The following is a 27184-nucleotide window of genomic DNA, read 5'->3' as shown; positions in this document are numbered from 1 at the left end:
TTTTTTTTTTTTTTTTAATGCATCGTGATTTCAGTCGTAAAATAAAATAATGGTGGTTCTTTGTTTTCCCATAATCACCCTCGCCCCAAAAATGTGTTTGGACCACAGGAACTACTGTCCAAATTTTACTCCGCGGCAATTTATCCGGTTGAAAAGAACACCCTTTGAAGATTTGTTGGACTTGTGAGATTTTACTCTCGGGACACGTCTGAATGCGTCTACATTGGAGCGGGTAGCCAAAGCTAAAAGTTCATGGATCATTTGGGCTCGTCCCTGCGATCTGAGTGCGCGCTCATCACTCCCCTTGCTTGACATTGCACCAATGACGTCATAGGATTCACCTTGCCTGTTTGGGCTTTTTGACACCAGGGGGCACTGTTCACCTTTTACAGTGGCTGACTCAGCGGCGCCTGCTCAGTTCAGCGCCAGCTTTCAGACGCTGACATTTAAAAAAAAAAAAAAAAAATCTTATGAACTTCTCCTCTTTCTTATTTCCAGCATGCGACGAGTGGACGCCACTGCCGCGGCCTGAGCTCTTCCACGACCTAAATCGCTTCGGCCACTCGGCGGTCGCCAGTGACGGGTGAATCTCTTTAATACGTCGAATATGGAATGTCTGCCTTCCCGCTGTGACTTTTCAAATGCGTAGAAGTGAAATGAGGTTGGAAATGTGTGAATAATACATGGCTGGCATTTCGTGACATATGAACATGTGATGCAAACACGGAGATTTTTTTCATGTCCACATGAATCTTTTACACCAGGAGACTTGACGCTGGGCCCCAGCCACGTCCGTGCCGCGGTTTTCTGGGTGAACGACTTAAAAGGCGCTTGTGAAACGTCAGACTGGCTTGAAAATTCATCACACTTTCTTGGAAATGTGAAAATGTTCCAGTCTCGGCACGGGCTCATCTCGAATAAAGACGAAACTAAAATGAAGCATTTGCAAAAAAAAAAAAAAAAAGACAAACCCATTCCAAAAATGATGAAAAGAAAAACGAAAATTTCCAAACTGTTATAACCCTGCTTGAAAGTTCCTCACACTGATGTAAAGACTTCCAAGTCTTTAAACTTTGCCTCGTTTTTTTTTTTTTTTTTTTTTGTACTCAATCACGTGTAATGCGAGTCATGTCACATTTTAATGATATGAATTTGTCTTGTGTGCGACTTTTTTTTTTTTTAAGGGCTCTCGGCTGCACATTTTCTCAACATTAGCTCTTGGCTAATTAGCACCCGGTCGGTTGTGACGACCCAAGGTCGTTTGCGTCTCATCACTTGACGTCCTTGCAGCTGCAAAATGTGCCAGCGAGAAGCCAGATGGCGCGCAATGAGTCGGCAGTCCAGACGCCGACCGGCAAGGACGAGTCGCACATTTCTCAATGAATTCAATATGCACGTGGATTTATTAAAAAAATGGATCACATTGATTGATTTAAAATGGCACGCTTAAAAAATATCGGTGGTGTAAATGATTTTACATACACAGTGCATTATTATTTTTTTTGTTAAAAAAAAAAGATTTGTTTAGCAAAAATAACATGTTATAATTTTACATGCAACAATGTTGTCTAGCCTTTCGTGAAGATTTGGATCATTAGATGATTGAATAAGAATGATTGCGTTTTTATGAAAATGTTCTCTTTAAATCGTTTATTTATTCAAAATGAAAGCACACGAGAATAAATTCATTTTCATTCGTGATTTTTTTTTTTGGACCGAGTCATGTCACATTTTAATGATATGAATTTGTCTTGTGTGCGACTTTTTTTTTTTTTAAGGGCTCTCGGCTGCACATTTTCTCAACATTAGCTCTTGGCTAATTAGCACCCGGTCGGTTGTGACGACCCAAGGTCGTTTGCGTCTCATCACTTGACGTCCTTGCAGCTGCAAAATGTGCCAGCGAGAAGCCAGATGGCGCGCAATGAGTCGGCAGTCCAGACACCGACCGGCAAGGACGAGTCGCACATTTCTCAATGAATTCAATATGCACGTGGATTTATTAAAAAATGGATCACATTGATTGATTTAAAATGGCACGCTTAAAAAATGTCGGTGGTGTAAATGATTTTACATACACAGTGCGTTATTATTTTTTTGTTTAAAAAAAAAGAATTGTTTAGCACAAATAACATGTTATAATTTTACATGCAACAATTGTCTAGCCTTTCGTGAAGATTTGGTTCATTACATGATTGAATAAGATATGAATAAGTGATTGCACTTTTATGAAAATGTTCTCTTTAAATCGTTTATTTATTCAAAATGAAAGCACACGAGAATAAATTCATTTTCATTCGTGATTTTTTTTTTTGGACAATTTTTAATTGCCATTTTTAATCAGCAAAATAACACATTTTAGTAATAAAATTCCAAAAGCAAATCTAGTTCTACAATGTAATTGTAATGTCTTATCTCCCTTTTTTTTTTTTTTTGCTGCTTGCAGGGTGATGTACGTGCTGGGCGGTTTCAACAGTCTTCTTCTGAGCGACATTTTGGCGTACACGTCCCCGCGCTGCTCGGCCTTCTCCAGCGCGGCCTCGTGCGCGCAGGCCTCTGCGGGCCTTCACTGCTTGTGGAACAGCAGCCAGGCTTCCTGCGTGCCTTGGGAGGGAAACGCCAACCCGGAGCAGCAGCAGCAGCAGCAGCAGATGCTCCTGTCCTGCAACACCAGATCCTGTAGGTGGCGCCGTCAAGCCTGTGTTGATGACAAAAGCCGCCACGTCACATCGTCTTGATGTTTTGGAAGATGCCTTTTGGCTTGCAGGCATCAAGTCAGTAAGCGTTGGCGTACAGACTTGAAACCTATTCAGTGCGTCGTCTGAAACTTCGGCACGCTGCCGCAAAACTTGGCCATCTTCCAACGTCATGGCGCAGTCATGAAATCTTCCACCCCGTCTGAAAACTTCTCGTTCCGGTGCCACCGCTGAAATGTATTTGATGTGCTCGCCTCGCAGATGCTGACAACGAGCGCTGCGACCAGTACACGGATTGTTACAGCTGCACGGCCAACACCAACGGCTGCCAGTGGTGCTCCGTACAGTGCGTCTCCCTCGGAAGCAACTGCACCGCCGCTTCGGTAATGACCGCAACGCGCGACACCAGCGCCGCGCAGCCGTTCGGAGCGTCGTTCCGGGCCGCATGCCACTCGTCGCCCCATCATTGCCCAACACCACCACCACCACCACCACAACGAGCGCGATGTTAATGTTGTGCCGCTTTTCTTCAGGGTCCCGTGCTGGACTTTGACAGCTGCCCAAAAGACAACCCGTCCTACGTTTGCAACAAGAAGACCAGTTGCAAGAGCTGCGCCTTAGACCAGAACTGCCAGTGGGAACCACGCAACCAGGAGTGCATCTCGCTACCTGGTAAACATTACTCCTTTGCCACCCCCCCCCCCCAAAAAAAAAGTAAGCAGCTCGAGCCAATTTCGCTGGTGGAAAAAGAACGAACTACCGCAGACACTGGCCCAGAACTAGCGCGAGCATAAGCGCGGTGGAAAAGAGCCACACGCGGACGCCAGTGAACCGAGATATGGCCAAAATGGAGAATGATGTTAATGATGCTAACTATGCTAGCAGAAAAGTTGCCTCCCCTATGGAACGGCATCAGCAAGGGTGGCTAATCTTCAAGCTGCTTTGGTGCCTTCGTAACTCGCGCCCGTATTGCGTTGCGTTGCAGATAACGTGTGCGGCGAGAGCTGGCACCTGGTGGGCAACTCGTGCCTGAAGTTTCTGACCGCCAAGGACTCTTATGACAACGCCAAGCTGGCGTGCCGCGGCCACAGCGCCGTGCTAGCTTCCCTCACCACGCAGAAGAAGGTTGACTTTGTCCTCAAGGAGCTGCAGATCATGAGCGTGGTGGTAAGGCATCCGGGGTGGCGTTCGTCTTAACGTCTTGAAGCTTTGGCATGTTGTCTTGTCTACCGTCTCAACTTTCGGCGTTCCAATTTCAAGCCTTCGTCACGCTGCCTTGAAACTTTGTCATAACTTGAAATTCCAGCATGGCGAACAACTTTGAAGCTCCGTTTGTAAAACGCATCGTGATCCTGCAGCGCATGACCGCGCTGGTCAGGCATCAAGGTATCGGGCTCACGGGATCGGGGCTATCGACGGCACGTTTAGCGCCCCTTCCAGACACGATCAATCCATCCCAGAATTGCAGTGGAATATCTGCGCCGGAGAAAGTGTAATTGGAGCGGCGCTGGAGCGAGATGGAGCTCTTTTCTTTGTTTACGCACGCGAAGGCTCCGTGGAAATTGATTTGCAGCCGGGATGGTTTGCCGATAGCGCGCCTTTATCGCCGCGCTCGGCTCTAGCCTGTAAAATTGATGGCGGGGCAAAGTTTTTCCTCTCCCGGCCCCGTTCTTGTGATTGTTGTTTAGTCGTTATTGGACCGAACCCTTGTCAACGTTATTTTGGGACTGCTCCGGAATGTCCCGAAATGTAGAGCACTTCAGGGACGAGAGACAGCTTGACAAATTCTTCATACCATTTGTGATTTGATCATCAACTGCAGAGAATATCAATTTTTTTTTGGTTTCTATATTTGTACCGTCTTTTCGTCAGAGAAATGCCGTCATATCGCCATGAAAGTTAAGCGTACCGTGTTGAAGTCGGCGCTTCTTGATCCGTCATCGTATCGCCTGGAACAAAAAGTCGACATCTGGTCTTGAAACGTCATCGTAGCGCGTCGTCTCGAAACTTCATATTGTCTGAAAACGTATTTAAAAAGTTGGCACATTCTCACCAAAGATTTTCCGTACCGTCTTGGTATTATGCCGTCGAGTTTTCAAAGCGTCACCATGCTGCCTTGATATTGGGCGGTTTTGAAACTTGGCAAGACAGTAATCCCTCGTTTTTCGCGATTCATGGGGATCAGAAATCCCCCCCCCCCCGAATGGTGAACACCGCGAGGTAGGATTTGGCCACACCCCCTTGACACGGAGGCTTTTGGTTCACTCAAAACTCTTCCGCTGGAGGCTTTTGAATTGTTTAAAAACATGGCGATGGGTAGCGTTGTAACGTTCATCTTGTCTTTTTATGAGTTGACATTTTTTTTTTCTTCTTCTTTCCCACTTCTTACCGAGCAGCCAGTTTGAGCGATCACTTCAAGCCATTATTATTCATTTCCGAAGAAAATGACCCGTTCAAACATTTGTCATACCGCCTTGAAATTCTTGAAAACTTGGTCATGCCGTCTTGGAAGCAAGCAAACAGCATGAAGCCATCTTAAAACTTTGACTTGAAAGTCATATGCTGTTCTGAAACATGACCTCAAACTGTCATCGTAGCGTCGTCGAAGGCTTTGAAAGGTTCCCCATACCACCTTGAATTCTCGCTCTCCTAAAATATCAGAATAGTGGTGAAAGTTGCTGTTCCAAAAACGGGCTTTCCATTCCCCGCGCCGCAGTACAAGGCGATGGTGACTCCCTGGGTGGGCCTGCGCAAGATCAACGTGTCGTACTGGTGCTGGGAGGACATGTCGCCGTTCACCAACACGTCGCTGCAGTGGCTGCCCGGCGAGCCCAGCGATGCCGGATTCTGCGGATACCTGGCCGAGCCCGCCTCCAGTGGACTGAAGGCGCAGACCTGCATCAGCCCCGTCAACGGGAGTCTGTGCGAGCGGCCGGGTAAGACCGCGGAACCGTGCTGTGCTACGCTCATGGGTTACCGTAATTTCCGGACTATAAGCCGCGACTTTTGTCACACGCTTTCAACCCTGCGGCTTATTTCATGAAGCGGCTTATATAAAGACTTTTCTAACGGCCGCCTGTGTACCGTCTTTCTTTGTAAATATCTCATGTTACAATATGGGCACCTGCGGCTTATACACAGGCGCGGCTTATGTGTGTACAAAATGTTTTTTTCCTTTAAAAATGTAGTGGTGCAGCTTATAATCAGGTGCGGTCTATAGTCCAGAAATTACGGTACTTTGTGAAAATTCGTCTTTCACAGCAGTTTCACTTTCACCCGCTAATAAACAAAGCGGGTCACCGTGAAGCCACGTGAGCGCGTGATCGCCGGAAGTTGTTAGCGGTCAGCTGGCTGCAATTGCAGATTGCGGGCAGAGCTGTTGCGGTGCATCTTCTATGATTACTTTTGGTTTTATTCTCATTCAAAGTTTGTCTCGTGTATAATTCACCAACGGCACTGGCAAAGAATGCCAATCTGGAGCGCCGGAAGGAGAATTTTTCCAACGGTACGCGTACGTACGATAGTTTCTGAGCTTCGCACGCTGCAAAAGCGCGTCCCGTGCCCGCGCGTCACTTCTGGACTAAGGTCGGTGCGCGCAACGTGCGGTAAGGGGTCGATCGTGAGAGCTCGGTTGCTTGAAAAAAATACGTCTTGGGCACCCCTATGCTGTAAATGAATAATGGATCTCTGTTCCGGAACGGTACCGTTGCGAAAACCGAAATCATCAGTAAGAAGCAGTGGAATCATAGCTGACAAGACCAGTCCATGTACATCCGTGTGCGTGTGTAAATACATATTTGTGATACGTATTTGATTACATTATTCCTCTCGTCATCAGTGCAGCGTCGCCGTTATTGTCAAGCAAATTAACGGTAATGAATTGCTAACGACTGAATGCAAGCGCACGGCCGGCCGGGCACGCGCGCGTGCGTTCCACTCCGTCAATGGCACTCGTGACTAATTGCCTCATCAAACGCAGCCGGTCGGCAACCAGGTTGCTCGTGACAATAATTCACTCGTTGGACTTGAATGCAAGTCTTTCAAATGGGTCAAATGCGAGCTCGCCCGTGCCAATTTGCCAGGCCTGTCGACCACGCAGGCTCAATGATTCCCGATGACGGCGCGTGCGTCTGGGAGGTCGGAACGGAGCCGACCGCTCTCGAGTTTTAATGCGCATGGAGTGCCATTGCTGCATTTTTGACGCGATAGCATCCAAGTACCGCAGTATTTTTTTTTTTTGTTTGTCCGCAACGGCACGCTAAACTTCGGAATTCCTCCGAACCGAAAGGTTGGCTTCACTTGGATACGGAATCTTTATCGGGTTGATTTCCTTTCCTTTGTTGAACTCGTCAGCATCGGTACTTGCGCAGCTTACACAGCTAGCGCCAAGGTACAATAGAATTTTCTGGAAACGATGATTTATCACGGTTAACGTGACATTTAAAATAGTGAAGTTCCAACGTTCCTCGAATTCTTCATCAATTGGTGACTGACGCCACGATGTCTCGAAAGTAAAAAAGGTGCATTACCTTGCGTTGCTTTTGCACAGCCAACCACAGCGCCAAACAGTGTCGGACGCCGTGCGCCACGCGCGCCACCTGCAGCGAGTGCACCAGCAGCAGCTCGGAGTGCATGTGGTGCAGCAACATGAAGCAGTGCGTGGACTCCAACGCCTACGTGGCCTCCTTCCCCTTCGGCCAGTGCATGGAGTGGTACACCATGAGCACGTGTCCACGTAAGACCCGACTTAAACGTCACGCCGCGCCGTTTTGAAACCCACGTCACACCGCCGTAAATCGTCAGCATCCCATCTTGAGATCGGAGCAGACTAGTGAAACTAGATCTTTGACATTTTGTCATCCGTTCTTGGAGTTTCGCTCTGTTTTCTTCAAGTCAAACTTCCGTCACGCCTTTTCCAAGTTGGCCATCTCATCTCGAAACTCGGCCGTAACCGCCCGCTCCGACGCATGAATAAATCACACGTACCGAGAGCAGCTCTTTGATTGTCAATTCTCTTTTGTGCCGGCAGCCGAGAACTGTTCGGGCTACCGTACGTGCGGCCAGTGCCTGGAGCAGCCGGGTTGCGGCTGGTGCACGGACGCCAGCAACACGGGCAAGGGCCAGTGCATGGAGGGCTCGTACCGGGGACCCTTCCAGACCTCCGTGCCGGCGCCCTCCACTCTGCCGGGCCTCCCCGCCGACCCGCCGCCCGCCCTCAACGCCAGCATGTGCCCTGGCGAGGCCCTCTACAACTGGTCCTTCATACACTGCCCAGGTGGGACCAACCGGTGGACTCGAATCGACGCTTGTTTTGCAATTCACAAAAACCGCTGAGCCAAACATTGAATATCTTGTCAGAGCTGCGTGATCTGTTCAATCAATGATTTTAGCTGAGGTTCTTAGGCAAAAAAAAAAAAAAAATTGTCAGACAACCGAGATTATTTGCAACTAATTTTGTCTATATAAGGCATGGGATGGCGGTAAAGCACTACTTTTCTTCTATGGCCTGACTCCTCTCACTTCGTAGTTCATTGGCGCCAAGATGATGTCAAATGGATTACTTCTATATTAGACAGGGCTATGGCCTGACTGAAGGGAGCTCCTCCTCTCATGCCAACATAGTTCCTTGGCACCACGATGCCACAAGATGGCGCTAAAGCAGTGCTTTTGTACAGGTTGGGTTGGTTTACGTTCGTTTTGTTGTCTCGCTAAATTGCAGATTTTGAAACCATCTATCATGAGCTTTTCGCTAGACTTTATCATGTAGTTTGCTGTGATTTAAAGAAAAAAAAAAGAGGGAGAAAATGAAAGATGGGGTCATTTTGGCATTGCTCTTTCACATCTCGTCAATAATTGACCCTTGTCGCTCTTCCTATCAGCGTGTCAGTGTAACGGGCACAGCCGCTGCGTCAACGAGAGCGTGTGCGAGAGGTGCGAAGACCTGACCACGGGACGCCACTGCGAGAGCTGCATCTCGGGCTTCTACGGAGACCCCACCAACGGCGGCAGCTGCCAGCGTCAGTAGAAATCGCTTGATCACCAACAGCAAACTTTTTGAAGATTAACTTTTTTTTTTTTTTTTTTGTCCCTCCCCCCCTTTGGGTGCAGCATGTAAATGCAACGGTCACGCCAGCATGTGTAACACCAACAATGGAAAATGTTTCTGTACCACCAAGGGCATCAAAGGAGACCGCTGCCACTTGTGAGTAGAACCAGCACACAAACATCAACTCTTCCGTCAACATATTGGCCCCCCGCATTGTCTCGGGTGTTATTTTTTTGTTTTTGTCCCCCATTTTGGCTTTGACGTTAGTTGACCATATTTTCTTTCCACCCTCGACATTGCTTTTCATCATTGCTTGTCCCCACCCCCTTACTGGCTTTTAATATTTTGCATTACCCAGACTGCAGTTCTTATGCGCACCAGCGCACCACTTATTTGCACCCCTATTTCGAGTCATCCGCCATGTTTTATGGCATTTCGGAAAATATGTTTAAAAAAAAACGGCTTCAAATGAGAGTTTAAAAAGTCTCACTTGATTATCTGTCAACGTATCTCCTCAACTCTTTTGTTCCATCTGCTACTAAGGGAAGCCCTTCTCCGTCTGATGCGATGAATCTGTTGAGCCGCACTCCTTTCCGCTCCCTTCCTGCCTATCCACCGTTTGTCCGTATTGAACTCTCACACTCGCAGCGCCCCGCACGCCGTCACGCTTGCTGTCCTTTGCGTCGTCCTGCCCGCCCGCTTGCGTGGTTGCGGCGCGCCTCATCATTTAATAAGCGCCATCAAAAGGACGGCGGACACCATTTCCAGGCCCAGCTTGACTTTTCTCGACCACACGGCGAGAAAACCGCGCTGGCGTGCAGCGTGTCGGACATTTCGCGTCTGTTCATTAATGCCTGTGGATGGATTGTGATTACTTCCGCGCACACACGCGCGCCGTTAATGGTCAACTCGAGTGTTTTGCTCGGGTAGAGCAGAATGAAGTACGCATGATGTTTGTTGTCCATCCTTCATAGCGCTGTTGTTATTGTTGATCGGTTTTTATGGTGTGTTCAAGGTGCGAGCTGGAAAACCGTTACCAAGGCAACCCGCTGAAAGGCACCTGCTACTGTAAGTACCAATCGGGGCAGTCATTCACAAGCGCTGCGCTGGGAAACGAGCCACGGGAAAATAATTGTTTGCTTACTTTCCACGACAAATGATGACATCTTTGTTGATCTATCGTTGCCGGGGACATATGGCGACAGGGGGGGGCAATGAGATGATCTTGTTGGACGTCAGAGTGTCCAATTAAAGTGTGTATCCACCCGCTGCCATTCGTACAACCGAATAATAGTTTTGTTGAACTGAACAGGCCGAGACTTCACGCTGAGTGACTCATTTTGTGAGTAAATTTAGCTGATGTCGTCATTATTTCAGTGCACACTGAAGCCCCACCTCGCTTTTTTTTTTTTTCTTTTTTTCTGGAACCAATTGGGCTCTTTATGTAAAGCCCTGTGGTGCCACTAGATGGCGACAAAGCCTTGGCTAATAGAAAAAAAATAATTGGTGTCAAGGAAGTCGGTTAAAAAAGAAAAAAAAAGGAAAGAACCCAGCTTGCGAATAGCGAAAATCCACAAATAATGAATACATTTGCTAATAAATATCGTGGCGGGGGGAAATCAACACATAAGTGACTCTGCGGTGCCATACCGCAAGTATGCGGTGGTCTTACTGTATCTACTGTTGTTTGTTTTGTCCGAAAGTGTGCATAGACAAACACACGTGTTGAAGGCTCTCCTAAAATTTTTTTCGGTGGTGTGCCGTGAGCTCTTTCTAAAGTAAAATATGCATCTTGGGGAAAATCCGATTCAGACGTCGCTAACAGGCGAGCACGGAGGTCAACGCTAACGCGTACTTACGCTCCGCTTTCATCAACGCGCCCCTCATTCGGGTTTGTGCCAAGAAGCAGATGGCGCTCATCTGCATTCAAAGTGCCACTGAAAGTCAATCGAAACTTTTTTTTTTTTTCTTTTGTCATTTTCTTTTTATAGCGGCCGCAGCAGGTTAGCATCAAGCATCTCATTAAGCCCGAGGGTCGACGTGCATAACAGTCTACGATAGTGACTCATACGTTCCAGGCAGGTGGCGGTCACCCAGTGAATTTTCCATGACAATTATCTTTTACTGAAATAATGCTAATACGTTTTACATACACGCGGTACACCGCAGATCAGATCTCCCACCCAAGTGCTTACAGAGATTGAAAAAAGCCTTGCGACTGCATGACTCCAATTGAAAATAGAAAAATAATATGCCGCTAAAAAACATTGACGTTGGACAAAATGTGCATTTAAAAAAAATCAATCACAACAACATCGGCATTGAAAAAAGAAAAGAGCAAATTTAAATACATATTGTTTCTGTTTTATGAAATGAAAGGGCCCGTTTTGGGAAGAGCGCCATCTTTAGTCACATGGATCAAAAAATACGTTTGCACGGTCTTCCGGCTGTACAACAAAAGCAAACATAAAAACCTCATCAGTGCCTCCCTGTAACATTTCAGCATGAAGGAATTGAAGTGACTTCAACTTACTTGGTCTTGACAACTACTACATCTTTGTCACTCAAAACAAAATGGATATTTGCGTTGCCTCATGGCCATGCAAGAAGTTCAAACTTGAATCGATGTCTTTCTTGTATCCTTCCAACATTTGCGGTTTTTTGAAATCGAAACGACTCTCTTCACAAGAGCAACGTCTTGGTTTCTAGAAACAAAGGGAGACATGCGCCGTTTGTCTTACGGCCGAGCAAAAAAAGATCCACATCATTCAAATGTTGTAAGGTGCGTCTTAAGGAATGACAGCGATGTGGACATCCCTTGTCTTCAGAAAAAAAAAAAACTCACATCGACATTTGCGTGGTCTCACGTACCTGCGACAAGTGCAAACCTGTTGGGGGGGGGAAAAAAAAACTTTTTCCAAATGGACCTCCCACAGACACCCTGCTGATCGACTACCAGTTCACCTTCAGCCTGTCTCAGGAGGACGACCGCTATTACACGGCCATCAACTTTGTGGCCACGCCCGAGGAAGTGAGTTTTCGCCACCTCCGCGCGCACCTTTTGCGCCGCCTCGTCTTTTCAACTTTTTTTCTCTCTTTAGCCCAACCGAGACTTAGACATGTTCATCAACGCGTCCAAGAATTTCAACTTGAACATCACCTGGGCCGCCAGCTTCACAGGTAAGCTCTTAAACGAATCGGTTTAGAAATGAATGAAGCCACTAATTTGCGACGGTGCGTTTGATGTGCGTTGTGGGGACCCAGCGGGCACGCAGAGCGGCGAAGAGATCCCCATCGTGTCGCGCAGCAACATCAAGGAGTTCAAGGACAGCTTCTCGAATGAGAACTTTGACTTCCGCAACAGCCCCAACATCACCTTCTTCGTCTACGTCAGCAACTTCACCTGGCCCATCAAGATACAAGTGAGGATGTCGCGGCGTTAGCCCGATGATGTTAGCGTTGGCGTTAGCATCCCGACTTCATTCTCACCATTCGCCTCATGCTCCAACTCCCTTGGCTGAGCCACCTCTGTAACCAAGCGTCTGCATTCTGTTTGGCTTGAAATGATCACTTGTAAACAAATGTGACACGAATATTCGTTCTAACAATAATTATGATAATACTAGAATGTGTTTTCATCTTTTGATTTTAAAAGCAGGAAGAAAAAAAAGTTGACTGAAAGAAACATACAAAGATGACTAAAAAAATAGAGCGACAAAAATAACAAAAAAAAAAGAATCTGACAAGTGAAAAGATAATATGCCACTCAAAAAGGTTAGATGACCAAAAAAATGAAATAAGTAAAAATGGTTGTCATGAAAAAATATAAAGGAAATGATGAAAATGACAAACAAAAACAAAATGGTGACAAAAATAAAAAACCTGAAGGGTTATGATAGAAATAAATACAAATGACAAAGAAAAAAAAGACAATGACACAAGAAAGCAAACAAAAAATGAAAAATGTCAAGATAGAAGTGAAGCAGCCGAGGAAGCAAATGACCAAAAAATAAAAGATCAAAAATGAAAGGGAAAAAAATGCTGCAAAAAAACTTTCGACGCGTCTGCATTTTGCAATTGTGGGAACAATACAGCCCATGATAATAATAGACATAAAAGCAATCAATGAGCTTTTTAAAAAAAGCCGTCAAAGTTGCTCTTGCGATGGCCCTCACTGGTTGTCCCTAATGTTCTGTCCTGTGAGCGTCGAAACGACCTGCAGTTCTTTTTTCCCGGCGGGTATGTTTGTATGTTTTGCGTTACAAAGTCCACCTGAAGCTCGTGAATGGGAATCTTGTCCGCTTTGGTTCACTGTGCGGTCCGGCGTGAATGTGCCTCTTCATGCCTCGGCGGAAGCGCTTTGCGTGTGTTCGCTAGCGCGGCTCGGCCCGCTGACGTTCCCAGCAGATCTGGCCTCCGCCCTCCAAGTTTGCCAATGGCAAAGTATTGCTGGCCGGGCGCTTCCTGCGCAGCAACTTTTCCAGTCCAGTGGTTGTGAAACAAACACGCTGGGCTTTAACCGCCATCTGACAGGTTCGTTTCTCCAGAAGGGAGCCGAAGATTATTGAATTTGGATTTGAGGACTATGTTTTGGATCAAATTGAGAAGATGAGAATGGCCGCACGCGATAGCTAACGCCCTCCGCCGCTGTAAAACCCACCAAGACAGGTAAGCTACCTTAGCGTCACCGTTGGGCTCACCGCTAGCCGGTCAAATATTAGCTTAGCTTCATTTCAGTTATGTTTCATTGAAAAGGCACACACAATGCGGAGACTTGTTTGGGACCATTTGGAAAAAAAAAAAAAGTACCACTATTGAGTGCAAAATAGCTAATTTAAAAAAAAAAACTTAAAATCGAATTACACAGAATAAAAAATAAAATAAAATAAGAAAATACTCAAAAAGACAAAATAGAGTGGCAAACCCCCCCCACAAATAAGACGGACGATTAAGAAAATGATGAAATAATGAAAAAAAAAACGCAAAACCAAAAAAAGATTAAAATAAATCCAACTTCAAGCCAACAATCCAATTCGTTTTAAAACGGCGCACTCTGACCTCCACATAAATACATCCAAAAGTACCTTATAAATATTCATGGCGCTGATCTCACGTGTTCTGATGTTCATCCCGCCCATGCTGACAAACAAAAAGGAACAGCAGCGCTGACCGAAGGGGGTCCGCCGTTACGCGCGGCTGCCAGAGCGGGACGCTGTTGTGTTGCTGTTGCTGTTGTTGCCAGGCGTTTGATTCGCTGCTGGGGAGGAGAGGCACACTTGCATCGTTGCCCCTGGCAACCTTGATGAAGGAGCTTGTCGTGAATACAATTGCTTTTGTCATGATTGACTTTTCATCTGCCCGCCGCAAGTGAGAGCGCGTGCGCGCGTGCCCGCGCTATGGGCAGCTCACGCAAACCTGTCGGCAGCAATGCTACTGATAGCGTGTACTGCACTCTAATAGTGGCCGTCCTACACGGGGTTAGGGCTTCAAATCAGGTTTTCTTAGACAGGGTTAGGGTTTCAAGACAGTAAGGTTTCAAGCGAGACATTTCCACTCGAACCTTCAAATCTGTGCTTGGGTTTCAAGACAGGCTTAAACTTCTGGAATGGGATTTCAAATCAAGGTGTAAAGAAGTAAAGTTCATGGTTCGAGTCTGAAGTCCGGGTTTTAAGACAGGGCGAGTCTTTCAAATTAAGGTTTTCCACATACGGTCCCAAACCGGGCGTAAGGATTCAAGGTGGGGTTTCAAGAGAATGTTAGCGTGTCAAATTGGCCTTTGGGGGGGGTTCATGTCAGCTGTAAGTTTTCAAATTGTGCTTTCAGTTCTGGGCTAGGGTCACATGGTTGCGCAAGTGTGCACACCCTTCCACAAATACAACGCGTCTACGTTCAGAATGAACCAATCGCTAATTGGTTGTCGTCACACAACTTGCCGCCCTCCCTTTGATCCACCCCAAAGAAAGTTCAGCATAATGCACTTTACCCCCAAGTGGGCTCCTATTAATCTTGCCGATGTGTCCCCCCCCCCTTCCGCTCCGTTTGGTCTCCAGGTGTGCTGATGTCATGTTGTTTCATCCACAGATCGCCTTCTCGCAGCACAGTAACTTCATGGACCTCGTTCAGTTCTTTGTCACCTTCTTCAGGTCAGCATACGAGTACACAACACTTGCGTGTGTGTGTGTGTGTGTGTGTGTTGTGCGCGTGCGTCTGTGCTGAAGGCTCAGTGGTCCGCGCGGCATCTCTTCAGGAAGAGCTCTAATGTGTTATTGATTTTTAAAAAAAATGACTGTGAAAGATTGAGTGCGGCGGCGTTTCCGCTGCGCGGGGCTCGATCGCTCTACACGCACGCGCGTGTGCGCCTTTGGTCAGGAAAAGCCAAATGTCCACTTTGTGGACACGTCATGAGGTAAACAAAATCCGATTCTGACTCGATGCTTATTTGGCATTTGACACTGTGAGTTTCAAAGTCTGCTTTCGAGACTGTGTTAGGGTTTCAAATGAGGTGTTTCAAGATGCCAATTTTATGGTTCCAAATATTTGGGCAGCACGGTTTCGGGTTTCAAGCGAGGCTTAAGGTTTGAAGTTGGTTTCGGGGCTGTCTTGGACTTGCACGGTCTGGTTTCGGTTCTTCAACGTCGGGTGTAAAGCCTACGTTTCGGGTATGGAGTTTGGGGATTGAAAGTTCACATCCAGCGTCGCGTCGCGGGGCTCGTCGTGTCGTAATTAGCAGGCAGGTGATGTGTGAGCTTTTGTCTTGGCTGCTCCTGCTGTGTTTACTCCTTCAAACTTTATCCTGCGGTGAGGCCTGATGTTCCAGAAAATTTCCATTTCCTCTTCCCCTGAGAGTGAAACTTGTCGTGGCGCACTGCGGCTGCCATTAAAAAAAAAGGGGGGGGGGGTTTGGGGGGAAAAAAAGAAAAAGGTGCGCTTGGTTCCGGGAGACTCGATGGGTATATTTTTAGTACGACGCCGTCCCGCTGGGAAGCCCACTGCCGCTCATTTGCACACCTTGGCACGTACACACGAACGCACACAAACACAACTCTTCAACACGCTCTACTTAACTATACACACACACACACACACACACACTCGGGTCGTATCTGCCCGAGAACAAGTTGAGTTGTGTGCCGCAGACACAATTATCAACATTTCATTCCCTTTACCAAAGCGACGCTAACAGCCCGGGAAAGCGTCGAAACGATTCAGTCGCGACAACGTCAGTGCTGCGGCTCACAAAATGCAAGCTAGCTATGTCAGAAAGGTTCCGTCTACAGCGAACTCACAATAAACACATACGAGCCTATTTGCTTTCGAGACGATCTTCCAAGAACCCAACGCATCCATTTTCAACACAACTTGATTCATTGGGCGATTTCAAAAGGACCACGGCTGCATACAAAAAGCGCTGTACATAAAGTAAAAAAAGTTTTTGAATGTCCCAATGTGTTTTTGTAATCGCGGAAATGCTTTTACTCATTCAAGAAGAATTTTTTTTACCCCCCCCATTGACCCTGGTTCTTTCCCCTCTAAAGTCATTTCCCTTCAAGAAAAAGTTTGTTTTTTTTTTTTTAATTCAGATGGCAGTTGGCGGGTCGACAAAGCCCCCCCCCCCCCAAAGTCCTGTCAGGTGTCACGCCGGCGCTAGGCTAATTAGCGGCGCGAGAGGGCGCTTAGAGGAGAAGCCGTCCAAGGTAAACGGCGGCAAATAGCAGCTTGACGGTGAACCGTCGAAACACTTTGCGACAGGCGGGCCGGCGGGGATTCACCCGATTTAATCAACCTCTAAATACCACCGTGACTGCGCCGCAGTGAGAGAAACGCAACACGTGTAGCATCTGGAGCGTTTAGCTAACAACGTGACAAAAACACGAAACGTTTCAGTTCAATCCGGTGACCTGCCAGATATTCGTAGCTATTTGCAAAAAAAATACAAAAACCTCGCTGAAACGTAGACAGCGCTTCTTTCAACGCCCGCGCGCTTAATATGAACACAGACAAGCTTGCAGTGAGACATGATTGTTCGGCGCAAGTTAGCGACAGCTAGCCAACAGTGTCAAGCTATCGCTTTTCGATTCAGATAGTCTGATCGGGACCGGCGCTCTCTGGTGGTTGCGTTGCGTTGTGTTAAAGCCGCCAACACTGTCCTTGCGTTTTGTTTTTTTCTTTCTTTCTTTCTGCTATTGCATCCAAATGAAAAAGGTCATTTTCTTTCACGGCGGGAACTGGTGGCAGGAAATCCTCCAAAAGACGTGACGTGACGCTCACCCGGGGAGCTTGTCATAACCGAGGGGAATTTATTTGCGCAATAAAGTTTAAAGGTGGGATCATCAAAATGGAAATGTATTGCGTGGTGGCCTTACACACACGTTATGCCTGTGCGCGTGTTTGCGCGTGCGTGTTTGTGTGTCGCTGACTCAGAAGGTGACACGGTGCGTCGTCATCACCTGTCAGACCTCCTCGGGGATTTCGGGTAAAAGTGCAAAACGCTGTTCGGTTTTTTTTTTTAAGTGCCTGATGTTTGACACGTTTGTCAGCATCGCCCCAGAGTCTGCTCGACAACAAGTGACATCATCGGCGTCGGTGTGAACGTGTTTTTGTGCGTGTTAAATATGCTGCGCGTGAAATTGAAGCATATTTGGGTGTTGTTATTATTCATGAGCATTTTAAAGATATATTTTTTTGGTATTATTCGTTCAGAACTTTGTCTTATACTTGTTTTAGTATTTTAAAAGTGAGTTTGATGCAACCAATTCATTTCTTTGTCACTAACGCCACTTCCTGTGTGTCCGTAGCTGCTTCCTGTCTCTGCTGCTGGTGGCCGCCGTGGTTTGGAAGATCAAGCAGAGCTGCTGGGCGTCGCGGAGACGAGAGGTTTGTCCCGCACGACGCCAGCCGCCGTCGTCGTCTTTTTAAAAAAAAATTTTTTTTAAACATCAAAAGCAAAGTGTGTTTTCATCAATTCCAAAATCAAAAGCAATTCTTTTCCCAACAGTTTGGTCAGCCACCAACATCATGTACACACATTGTTTTGGATACAACTGGATGTGTTTTGGTCAACATCCAAGACAATTTAGTCTTCAGCAAATTAAGCTCTTCTACCAAGTTTAATGGGTTTGCTTTTGTCAACAAAACACTCGGTGCCAGTTTTTCTGCTGTGTGTGTGTGTGTGTGTGTGTGTGTGTGTGTGTGTGTGTGTGTGTGTGTGTGTGTGTGTTGGCAGTCTTTGTCTTTCCCCGGCGCTTTTCAGCGTGAACATTTGGGATGTTTCTGTTTTGGAGTGCTGCATTTTCGAGTGGGGTCCCGGCCTCCAGCAACACGTGGCGAGTGGCGAACTCGGATTTGCTTGCGCGCCGTGCGCGGTGTTGGAGAGCCTCTCGGAGGTCTCCCTCCCCCCCCCCCCGGCCCCTCGCCTCTCAATCCGTCGAGGACTCTTTCAGTATAACCTGCACGGAAACCAACGTTGGCTGTTTGTTGACCTTCCAGCTGAAATTTCCCAGCTTACAGATAATCGTCGTCGTCACAATGAAAACAGCATTTCGTACCAGATTCATTTTTGATCAAACTCGCCATAAAACAAACGGAAGTACACTTTGTAAAATGCCCCTCCTGGCTTTACGTCATGGAAAACGCCTTTGACGGGCTAAACCGTTAGCATCAATCGTCGCGGCGTTAATACCCTTCGATCTATAGACATTTGAACACAAAGGGTGGAGAAACACATGTAGACAGACAATTATCTCATGACTGTTTATTTTTCTAAAGTGTAATATTCGAGAGTGCTTTTTTTTCCTTCTTGAAAGCGCTTAACTTTTTTTTTTTTTTAAAGGAGGCTCAAGGGGATGAATGGCAACCGACATTCTGCCACATATTGAAAGATGTCCTTGGCGAGCATTTTCACTTCACTTCCGAGCACACTGTACCGCTTTTCACCTTGTCTGTTAGCGTGACATGTCTTCGCTTGATGCCTGTGTGAACGCATGTCTTTTTTGTCTCTCACGGCTCGCGCGAGGCATCGAAATCCGACTAATCTCCCTCCCTTGATTTTAATGTAGCATATCATTAGCATTTGGACACGTTCCAGTGTAGCTTGTAATCCTGCTGTTCTGTCAACCCCGGCTGACCCCCCTCAAGCATCCATCATCATCGCCAGCTTCCTTACAGCAGAGGGATTCCCTCATTTGCTCTTATTTGATCTTCTCTTAATTTCGCTCTGGAGATGAGGAGAAGCCCTCTCGACTGACTGCAGCGTCAATTTTGTTTCAGCGTTTGTTTTTTGTGTCTATTTAGAAAAGTTAGCGTGTTGGCCATTGAACCACGAAACTTCGCAACGTTTGTTAGCGCCTTTTAAGCGCGTTTGTTCCACATTCGGTTCCAGCAACTTTTAGAGTCTTTGTACTTTCAGTTGCCGGTCCAGGTGCGGTAGTTCCCGGATCGACGATAATTCTGGCAATTCAAACACAACAGTTGTCGGAACTTATACTTGCCCCCGTGAGTTTAATTTGTTGCCTGACCTCGCTTGTAACCGACAACACTTGCATCTTAAATCATCTTTCTCTGTTGAAATGAATGGAAATGCCATTAATCCGTTCCGGCCCCTCATAACGCCAACGACGACATGCATTTTAAGAAGAAAAATTGCACTCGATGGTGTTGTACTTGATCAGAACTTGATCAGTCAAACTTTGGTCAGCAAAATATTTTTGGGGATAAATGTGCGAAGAGGGGTTTGCCACCACAACATTTATTTAGAGTGGCTTTACCTGTGAGACAGGAACTTTTGGGTCACAGGGACTGTTGTGGAAATTCAGTTCGAGGGCCAAGAAGCCTTTGTTGAATTCCGTGCTGCTACAATGTCGGCCGATTGTTTACGTTCGCGCCGAGCGCCCGCGGCTAACCGTCAGACCTGCTCCTCTTGTCGCCATAGCAACTGCTGAGGGAGATGCAGCAGATGGCCAGCCGGCCTTTCGCCACCATCAACGTCGCCTTGGAGACGGACGAGGAGCCGCCAGACCTGATTGGAGGAAACGTCAAGGTGGGCGCTCTTAACTTTCTCGAGGTTGCGTCTTTTGGTTCCGTTGGCTGACAATTGACATTGCGACCGTGTGCCGAGAGGACAATTGTGCATTATTTCAGCCCGTTGTGTTGATTTCTGTTGTACGCACTTTGCTTCATGCCGCTTTTGATCTCGAAGACGGCGCCATATCAAAAGTGTAAATTAGCGGCCGACTTGCGTAACAAAGTCGTCAACGCGAGTTCATCCGAGGGAGGCGGTGTGGCGTGAAAACAAACGAGTCGAGAAAAGGCAATGAGGATGTTGTTTGTTTGTGCCGCGTGCTACTTCTCTTTCGTGCTACAAAGCAAAAAAAAAAAAAATGTTCCGGAGCAGATGTTGTTTGTTGAAGGAGAAGCGGAAAAAGTTGGATCGTCCGGGGAGTTTGGTAGAACAGAGACGGAAAAGAAAAGCGAGTTTGTCGATGTGGAGCAGATCACGTGAAGAATTGATGGAAGCCATGACTGAAAGGACACTGGCACTAAAACCCGCTTATGATAGCAGCAGGCACTTCGATCGAGATGTCAGTTTTGAGTGGACCCACAAAAACTCTCAAACACATCTCCAATCAGGAAGCCAGCCCCTGATGCCAGTTTCGTTTAGCAACGCGTCAGCAATGACTCTACCTACAAAAAAAAAGTCTCCAGAAGCCCTGTCCAAAAAGAAATTGGAAGTCTGCCATTTTAGTTGGAGGCGGCCATTTTGGCTCTGCAGCGTCCTCTATGATTTGACAAAATTATTCCGCTTGTGGAGCAGGTTTGACTGAGCAACGTGAAATTTGGTTGGCTTGTCCATAATGAGAAATTACAGTTTCACCCCAAAATTAGTCTCCCAGAGACAGGTTCGCTTTGCAACATCAAATTTGGTAAGATTGTATATCATGAGTAGAACCACAAAATAGTCTCAAGAATTCACACCCAAAAAGACACGGGTAGTCTGCTATATGAGGTTGAAGCAGCCATTTTGGTTCCATAACCCTTCAAACCCCCAAAACCAGTGTCACCGAGCAACATGAAACTCGGTGGACATTTCTCTCATGAGTAGACCCACAAAAATGCCATAGTTTGAAGCTGCCATTTTGTCTCTGTACCACCATCATTTCTTTTTTTAATTATTTTTATTCAGGTCCCAAAGCCAGTTTGACTAAGCAACATGAAATTCACTGGGGATGTCCATCCTAAGTAGACCCACAAAAAAAAAAAAAATCTCATAAAGCCATGCCCAAAAAGACAAAAGGAAGTTGGCGGTCTGGCGCGCCAGTAGACTTGAGCAAAAAACTAAATAAATAAAAACTGTTGCTGAAGCTCCTTTTCCTGAGCAACGTGAAATTTGGCAGACATGTCAACCCACAAAAGTCATCCATGGCTGAAAAAAAAACATGAAATCTGCCATTTTAGTTTGAAACAGCGCTTTTGGATGGGTTGCGCCCACTCGGATTGAACAGCAAATCATTGAAATCAAAAGTAGACCCACCAAAACTCATACCTGAAAAGCCACAGGAGACCTGCCATTTTGGTGTGAAGCAACCATTTTCAGCATTTGGTTTTGTTTGTATTGTCACTCAGCGCGGTGTCAGTCGTGTTTACTTCACATGGTGTTTCCCTCTAATTTACTGACCCTTTGCTGATCTTATCACATGATGTCTGCTCTTCTGTGCGGGCCTTATCTGCGCCGATGTGTGTGTGTGTGTGCGTGTGTATGTTTAACAAGCTGGGAGTCAAAACAGCAGCTCGCCGTCGCTATCAGTCCAGTCCTCCTCCGCCTTCTCCATCTGCGCTTTGGCTTTTCTTCTCCCCTCCGTCTGCGCTCTCCTCTTCTTTCTTTGCTCTCCCGCCAGCCGAGATCCAATTTAGATCCTCCCGTCCGCCCGGCCTTTTTTTCCCCCCGCGCCTCCACCGGGCCGTTCGCTCGCACGCACGCCCGCCCGCCCGTCCGTCCGTCCGTCCTATCGGCGCGGCGGCTCAGATTGAGCTTCTCGGGAGTCTCGTCGCCGCTCGTTTATCAGGCCGCCGCCGCCGCGGTGGCGTTTGAAAGGCGACGCAAACCCTGCATACATTCATTAAAAGTTGTTGGTGGCCCTTAAATCGCTGTCCAAAGTGGCGCCGGAAGCTTCTGGAGCTGACGCGAGCCTCATGCATAGCTGCAAGTGATGAAAAAGATTAGTTAGATTACTGACCAATCGCTGTTTTAATTGGAATTAAATTGCTAGTTTCTGCTAGCATTACAGTGCCACAACATAGGAGCTATATAATTATTAGTATTATTTTTTTTTTTTTTTGCTTTGTCTTGGGTCCCGTGGAGGCACCAATTTGTTCAGGCGCTCCGTGAGATGCCGAGAGCAAACTTCACGTCGTTTATTTTTTTTTCCTTTTATTCAGACAAAGAATTTCTTTTTTATCTCAGGTAAAATAAAGGCTAAAAAAAAGAACCTCATTGTCAGAAGAAGAAAAAAAAATCAACTCTTGAGCACAAAAGAAGACAAGATGAACTTGACTACAAAGCAAACTTCACAACATCCGACCACCATCAGTTCATCAGGCGGATGGTGTGACCTGAAAAGAACAAAAAATAGCTTACAGTAACGACACATTGACTGAATGTACGCTCAAGCTAAAATAACATTTATATCAAACAATTTGCTAAAAAGGGACTGCGAAGCTAAAATGTACGTTAGAAACACAAGAGTTGATTTGTTGAGTTTTTTTTTTCTTCGTGGATGAACTGCGGAGATAAATTAGCCAACATTGATCTCTTTGCCAGCCCACGAAGGCTTCAAACCACCCAAAATTGCGATTTAAATGAGCCGTTTATATCAACATTAACTCAATTAAATTCCACTTAACCAAGCAATTTAACAAAAAATGAATAATTGACGATTCGTCATGTCCTCGCGGCCTCATCTTTGATCTCTTGTTTTGGTTAGCTAATTTTGCTAAAAGATTCCAATTAAGTATTGTAATTGCTTCCGGCTAAACAAGCGAACATTTTTTTTTCTTTTTCTTTATGCCCATTTCTGCGTGTTGACAAACCGAAGCAACGGCAAGTCATCGCGCCGCCATTCCCGATGCTCATTTTTGAGCGGCGAGCGATGAAAGAGGCACGGCGGCGCGCGGGGGGAAGGCTAATAACTGGAGCTTAATTGAAGTCGGACGCCTCGCTCTGCCTGCGCTGGATAGATAATATGTCCGCTTGCTGTGTGTTGTCGTGGCGGCGGCGGCGGCGGCCACCGACGGACTCGTGCAAAGCAAAGAAGACGAATTGTTGTTGTGAGTGAAACGTGTCATTTGCGGAAGCAATTCGGAAGAAAGTCCAACGGAGTCCGTGTTGCCTATGTGTGTGTGCCCGTGCGAAAAAAAAAAATTGGGATTGGGAAAGAATGAGCGTGAATGAGTGAGAGTGAGCAAGTTGATGTGAGTTGAGTAGGTGGGGCAAGACCAATGAAATAAAGTGAGCGAGTGTGTGTGCGTGTCTGATAGCTGACAGAGTGCAAACGGGTTCGATTCCGTCCTCGCCACGTCCCCATTGCGGCGAGACAGACAGATAACTCCTTCAATGACCACACCCGTTGATGTTTCTTGCAATTTATTCACCGTGGAGGTGAGTCAAAAAGGTGTAAAACTGTAACACACACACACACACACACATAAAAACACTTACACGTCATTGCAAATAAAACGTGGCAAAACGATGCGCCCCACTGGTCTGACAACGAATGCGTGACTGCGCTAGTGTTGCTAACGTTCGCAAGCTAATCAGCCTTACGTAAATGCTAACTGTAAACAGTTGGAACGTCCCTCAAATGTAAATTCACGGTGAACACACCCCACTAATTAATAATATTGCATACATTTACACAATATAGACAAACAGGCTGTGCTTGGCTTCGAGCGCAAAGTTGCAGTCCATCTTTCGGAGCTTCTCCGTACAACGTGAAACAGGAAGCGCCTCGCGCAACAACATCCGGTGTGCCTTTCACAATAAATGACTTTACAAAATAAAGCAGCTCCGTAGCTATAGAAACAGAAAACAAATGTTACTTGGCTCTTCAGGAGCCAGAATAGGTTCAAATGCAGACAAATGAGATTATGCACGCACATGCACACATTCCCGGTGGTAAAATTAAAAAAGAAAAGAAAAAGAATAACCAGACATAAAAAAAAAAAAAAAAAAAAAAAAAAACATCTGAATGGAAGTTGTTGAATAATTCACACCAAACAAGTTGATCCTCTCCCTTTCTTGCTGCCTTCAGGCAAGCCTCATAAAACAAGCGCTTTTCACCGAGCGCATTTGCAACGGCTGTGCGTGCGCACACACACACACACACAAACACACACACACACAAAAGCACACTTGTCATCGTCGCTGGCAAACGTAAACATCGACGCACATTGAACGTGTGAAATAGGTCAAATTCCGAATAACATTATGGTGCTGCTTATGTTAGGAGTGTGTGTGTGTGTGTGTGTGTGTGTGTGTGTGTGTCTCTCCACTGCGAAAGGTAAAACTTTTTAATTGCTTTGGGCTGAGTGCAAAAACGGCAAAGAAGGAATCCTGGCGCATGTACACCAGGCGATCCACGTGAATTTGAGATTGAAAGCGATTCCTTCCCCAGCGCAGACGCGCGCGTGTGTAAAATATGAAATTAGATCTCAAATAGTCAATTGACAAAGGACAACTAAGAAAACAAGCAGATAAAAATCGAAGCATCAGCTCAGACGTCCCCCCTTCACCTGTTTTGTGGGTTTGGTCATATGACGTTGGCAATGCGAGCCCAAGGGCACTTAGACGGTCATTTCAGTCGACGGCAGAGGCCGCTATAGGGACAAAATGGATGGATTCATCTGCTTTAATTCGTACTCCTTTAATGCCTTATTATGGGGTGGGGGGAATCAAATCGATCCAAAGCTGGAGTCGTGCATGGCAAAGAAAACGTTTGTTGGATGATGGCAACGTTCTTGCGTTTGTCTCCAGTGCGTTCCCAAGCCGATTGCGTTGGAGCCATGTTTTGGGAACAAAGCGGCCGTGCTTTCCATTTTCGTTCGTCTACCGCGAGGCAGCGGAGGAATCCCGCCGCCGGGGCAGTCGGGTAACGTGACGACACTCCAAACCAATCCAAATGGGTCTCCTCTCAATCGAGGCGCCGACCCTTTCCCAATTTCCGTTCATTTGGCGCCCGAGTGACGCTCGCCGCGGGTTTTCATTTTGCTCAGGTCTGGCCATGGCGAGCGCTCTGGTGGACGTTTCGCAGCAGATGTGTTTGGGCTTCAAGGAGAAGTCGGGAGGCCTGCGCAGCCGCAAGCAGCAGCCCAGCGCTCAGCCCTCCACCTGCATCTGACCTCCCGGCGGCTCGGCCGCCGAACCCCGCCTCCTCCCTCCCTCGGAGACTTCTCACCCGGAAGTGGTGCATGCTGCGGGACGCAGGATGAGAAACAGTCTTGACCCCACTTTCATGCTGCTAGAAGAGATTGTTCGTCTCGTCCCATCCAAGACTACTTGGTTTTCTCCTCGTTTTGTTTTTGTTTTTTTTGGGCTTAGTTGGAAGGACATTTTTTGGAGCCAACAATGACGGAGCCCCCGAGTAGCATCCCTGAGGACTCCCCGGACCTCCTTACAAGCTTCCTCAAAGAGTCCATCCTGTTCTGTTCCTAATTTGAAATACCTGGAGGACGGACGCTTTGCTCTCTCACGGATTGGACGCATCCCCAGATGGTCGGAAGGGATTCCTCCTCCAAAGGTAACCGTGGCGATTGACGAGCTCCTGTTGGTCCAGGTCAGTCCGGCACCTTTTAGGCAATGGAGTTAGCTCCAAGCTAGCTCTTTGCGTTGTTTGTTTTTAATTGTGGGGGGCGGGGGGTAAAGAACAACTCATATTTTGGCATCTTGTGTGATTCCGGCTAGTTCCTGTTCTTCCACGCAAACTTTGACAAATTTTTGTCGGGTTATGGAATAATGTGTTATGTGAAAATACGGAATGCTGAATTTGCTCGTCTGTGACTCAACCCAACTTCCAGCGTCGCTCACCAGTTAGCTCTTGACTGCTGTTTTTTCTAGAATTGTGAAGCAAAAAAAAAAAAACCCCAAAAACCACACACGTTTTATCTTAGGTGAATCGGAAGCACTTCACTCACCATTGTTGGTGGCGAGAGCATATTGGACCAATTGTGGTCAGATTTGAACTACTCGTGCGAAACTGTGGGAACACTCAAATCGTTTTTGTTGACACTTTGCTCTTGATTTCAAACGTTGAAACATAAACAAAGTACGGTTTTAGCTGCTGTAAACGAATTAGACGGCAGGACAGAAGTAGCTAACAAAATATCCGGAGGTCCGTGAGAATTGGGGAGCCTCTTTTTTTGGGGGGTGGGGGGGGGGGGGCACCTAGAAAACGCTGCTCTCCTGATACTGGAATGCTGAAACATTGACGCCATTTCATTTCCAGCGTCGCACAGCAGTTAGCGCTTGAAAGTTGCTTGTTCGAAAACAAAACGTGAATTTTACACGAAAAGTTCAGAATTGCAGAATGTGGTGTTCAACTTCCTTCCCACTCATTCCTTTTCATCATCCAAAAAACAAGCTGAGCACATTTACACAAAAGGCAAACAATTTTTTTGGTTGGCTTTTCGCAGTGTTGTTTTTGTGTTTAGTTTTTGGCTGCCTGCTAAAAGTGAAAGAATGACATTTTCATTTCATTCAAAACACTAAATGTGAATATGAATACTTTATTTTATTATTATTATTATTATTATGTTTTGGTGCTACCCCCTAATAGTGTATTTATTCGCGTCGTCGCGAGTTCTTCAGTTGTTTTGTTGCCAGCGCCTTCATACATGGCTAGCTCACGTCGCGAGTTTTCAAATTGTTAAAAGAAAAACAAAAAAACGGTTGCCGGGTTCATCGCGTTTCCACCAGCGTCCAATTTTTTTCAGCTGTCTTCAATTTCAAAACATTGAAAAGTACTCTTGTCATGTTTTCACTCGCCGGTGAACGCTTGATTGAGCGCGGCTATTTTTCATGGAGAAACACATTTTTTTATTTTATTTTATTATTATTTTTTTTATTGAATATCCCAATTGTTTGTTTAGTGGCCTGTCCTTGAGAGTCTCCTAACCCCCGCCCCCTCTTTTTTTTTTTTAAACAATTATTATTATTAGCTAGTTCCCAAACGTCCAGTGTTAAGCAGATTTTTTTTTATTTTTATTTTTTTTTATTAAAGCGCATTTATTTCCCAGCTCGGGGCTTTCCATCATCCTATAAAAATCAGAAGATCCAAGAATGAACGCAAGACCAAATGTGACATTATTAACTTTTCACCCTGAGAGGAAAACAGTAAATGGGGGGGGGGCTTAATAAAAATAATGGAGTTTGCCCGAGAAGTCTCTTTGAGCTAAAGGT

General features: G+C 46.4%; 1 protein-coding gene and 2 long non-coding RNA genes across 3 annotated transcripts in view; 1 reads left to right on the top strand and 2 right to left on the bottom strand.

Moving 5' to 3' along the window:
* atrn (attractin) overlaps nt 1-25646 on the top strand; it is a 34210-nt gene extending 8564 nt beyond the window's left edge. Inside the window, exons 11-29 of the mRNA XM_019862713.1 lie at nt 499-583; nt 2444-2676; nt 2955-3076; nt 3227-3365; nt 3679-3860; nt 5410-5629; nt 7243-7428; nt 7723-7968; nt 8573-8710; nt 8802-8895; nt 9755-9807; nt 11676-11770; nt 11841-11919; nt 12004-12161; nt 14821-14882; nt 17535-17613; nt 19667-19774; nt 24764-24878; nt 25003-25646. Coding sequence (XP_019718272.1) covers nt 499-583; nt 2444-2676; nt 2955-3076; nt 3227-3365; nt 3679-3860; nt 5410-5629; nt 7243-7428; nt 7723-7968; nt 8573-8710; nt 8802-8895; nt 9755-9807; nt 11676-11770; nt 11841-11919; nt 12004-12161; nt 14821-14882; nt 17535-17613; nt 19667-19774; nt 24764-24878; nt 25003-25127 — 2519 coding nt within the window. The 3' untranslated portion in view covers nt 25128-25646. The remainder of the gene's footprint in view (nt 1-498; nt 584-2443; nt 2677-2954; nt 3077-3226; nt 3366-3678; nt 3861-5409; nt 5630-7242; nt 7429-7722; nt 7969-8572; nt 8711-8801; nt 8896-9754; nt 9808-11675; nt 11771-11840; nt 11920-12003; nt 12162-14820; nt 14883-17534; nt 17614-19666; nt 19775-24763; nt 24879-25002) is intronic.
* LOC109511558 (uncharacterized) lies at nt 4564-5398 on the bottom strand. Its single transcript, XR_002167346.1, has 2 exons — nt 4801-5398; nt 4564-4711 (listed from the first exon to the last, which is right to left on the bottom strand). It is a non-coding gene; the product is annotated as an uncharacterized LOC109511558 (long non-coding RNA).
* A 194-nt stretch (nt 25647-25840) lies between the features above and the next one.
* LOC109511557 (uncharacterized) lies at nt 25841-26630 on the bottom strand. Its single transcript, XR_002167345.1, has 2 exons — nt 26293-26630; nt 25841-26137 (listed from the first exon to the last, which is right to left on the bottom strand). It is a non-coding gene; the product is annotated as an uncharacterized LOC109511557 (long non-coding RNA).
* Nucleotides 26631-27184: the final 554 nt, after the last annotated feature.

This window comes from Hippocampus comes, unplaced genomic scaffold (assembly GCF_001891065.2).
Source record: "Hippocampus comes isolate QL1 unplaced genomic scaffold, H_comes_QL1_v1.1 scaffold250, whole genome shotgun sequence".
In the NCBI taxonomy this organism is placed as follows: Eukaryota; Metazoa; Chordata; class Actinopteri; order Syngnathiformes; family Syngnathidae; genus Hippocampus; species Hippocampus comes.
The sequence above is the reverse complement of the archived record's forward strand: the minus strand, read 5'-3'. Positions and strand labels throughout refer to the sequence as shown.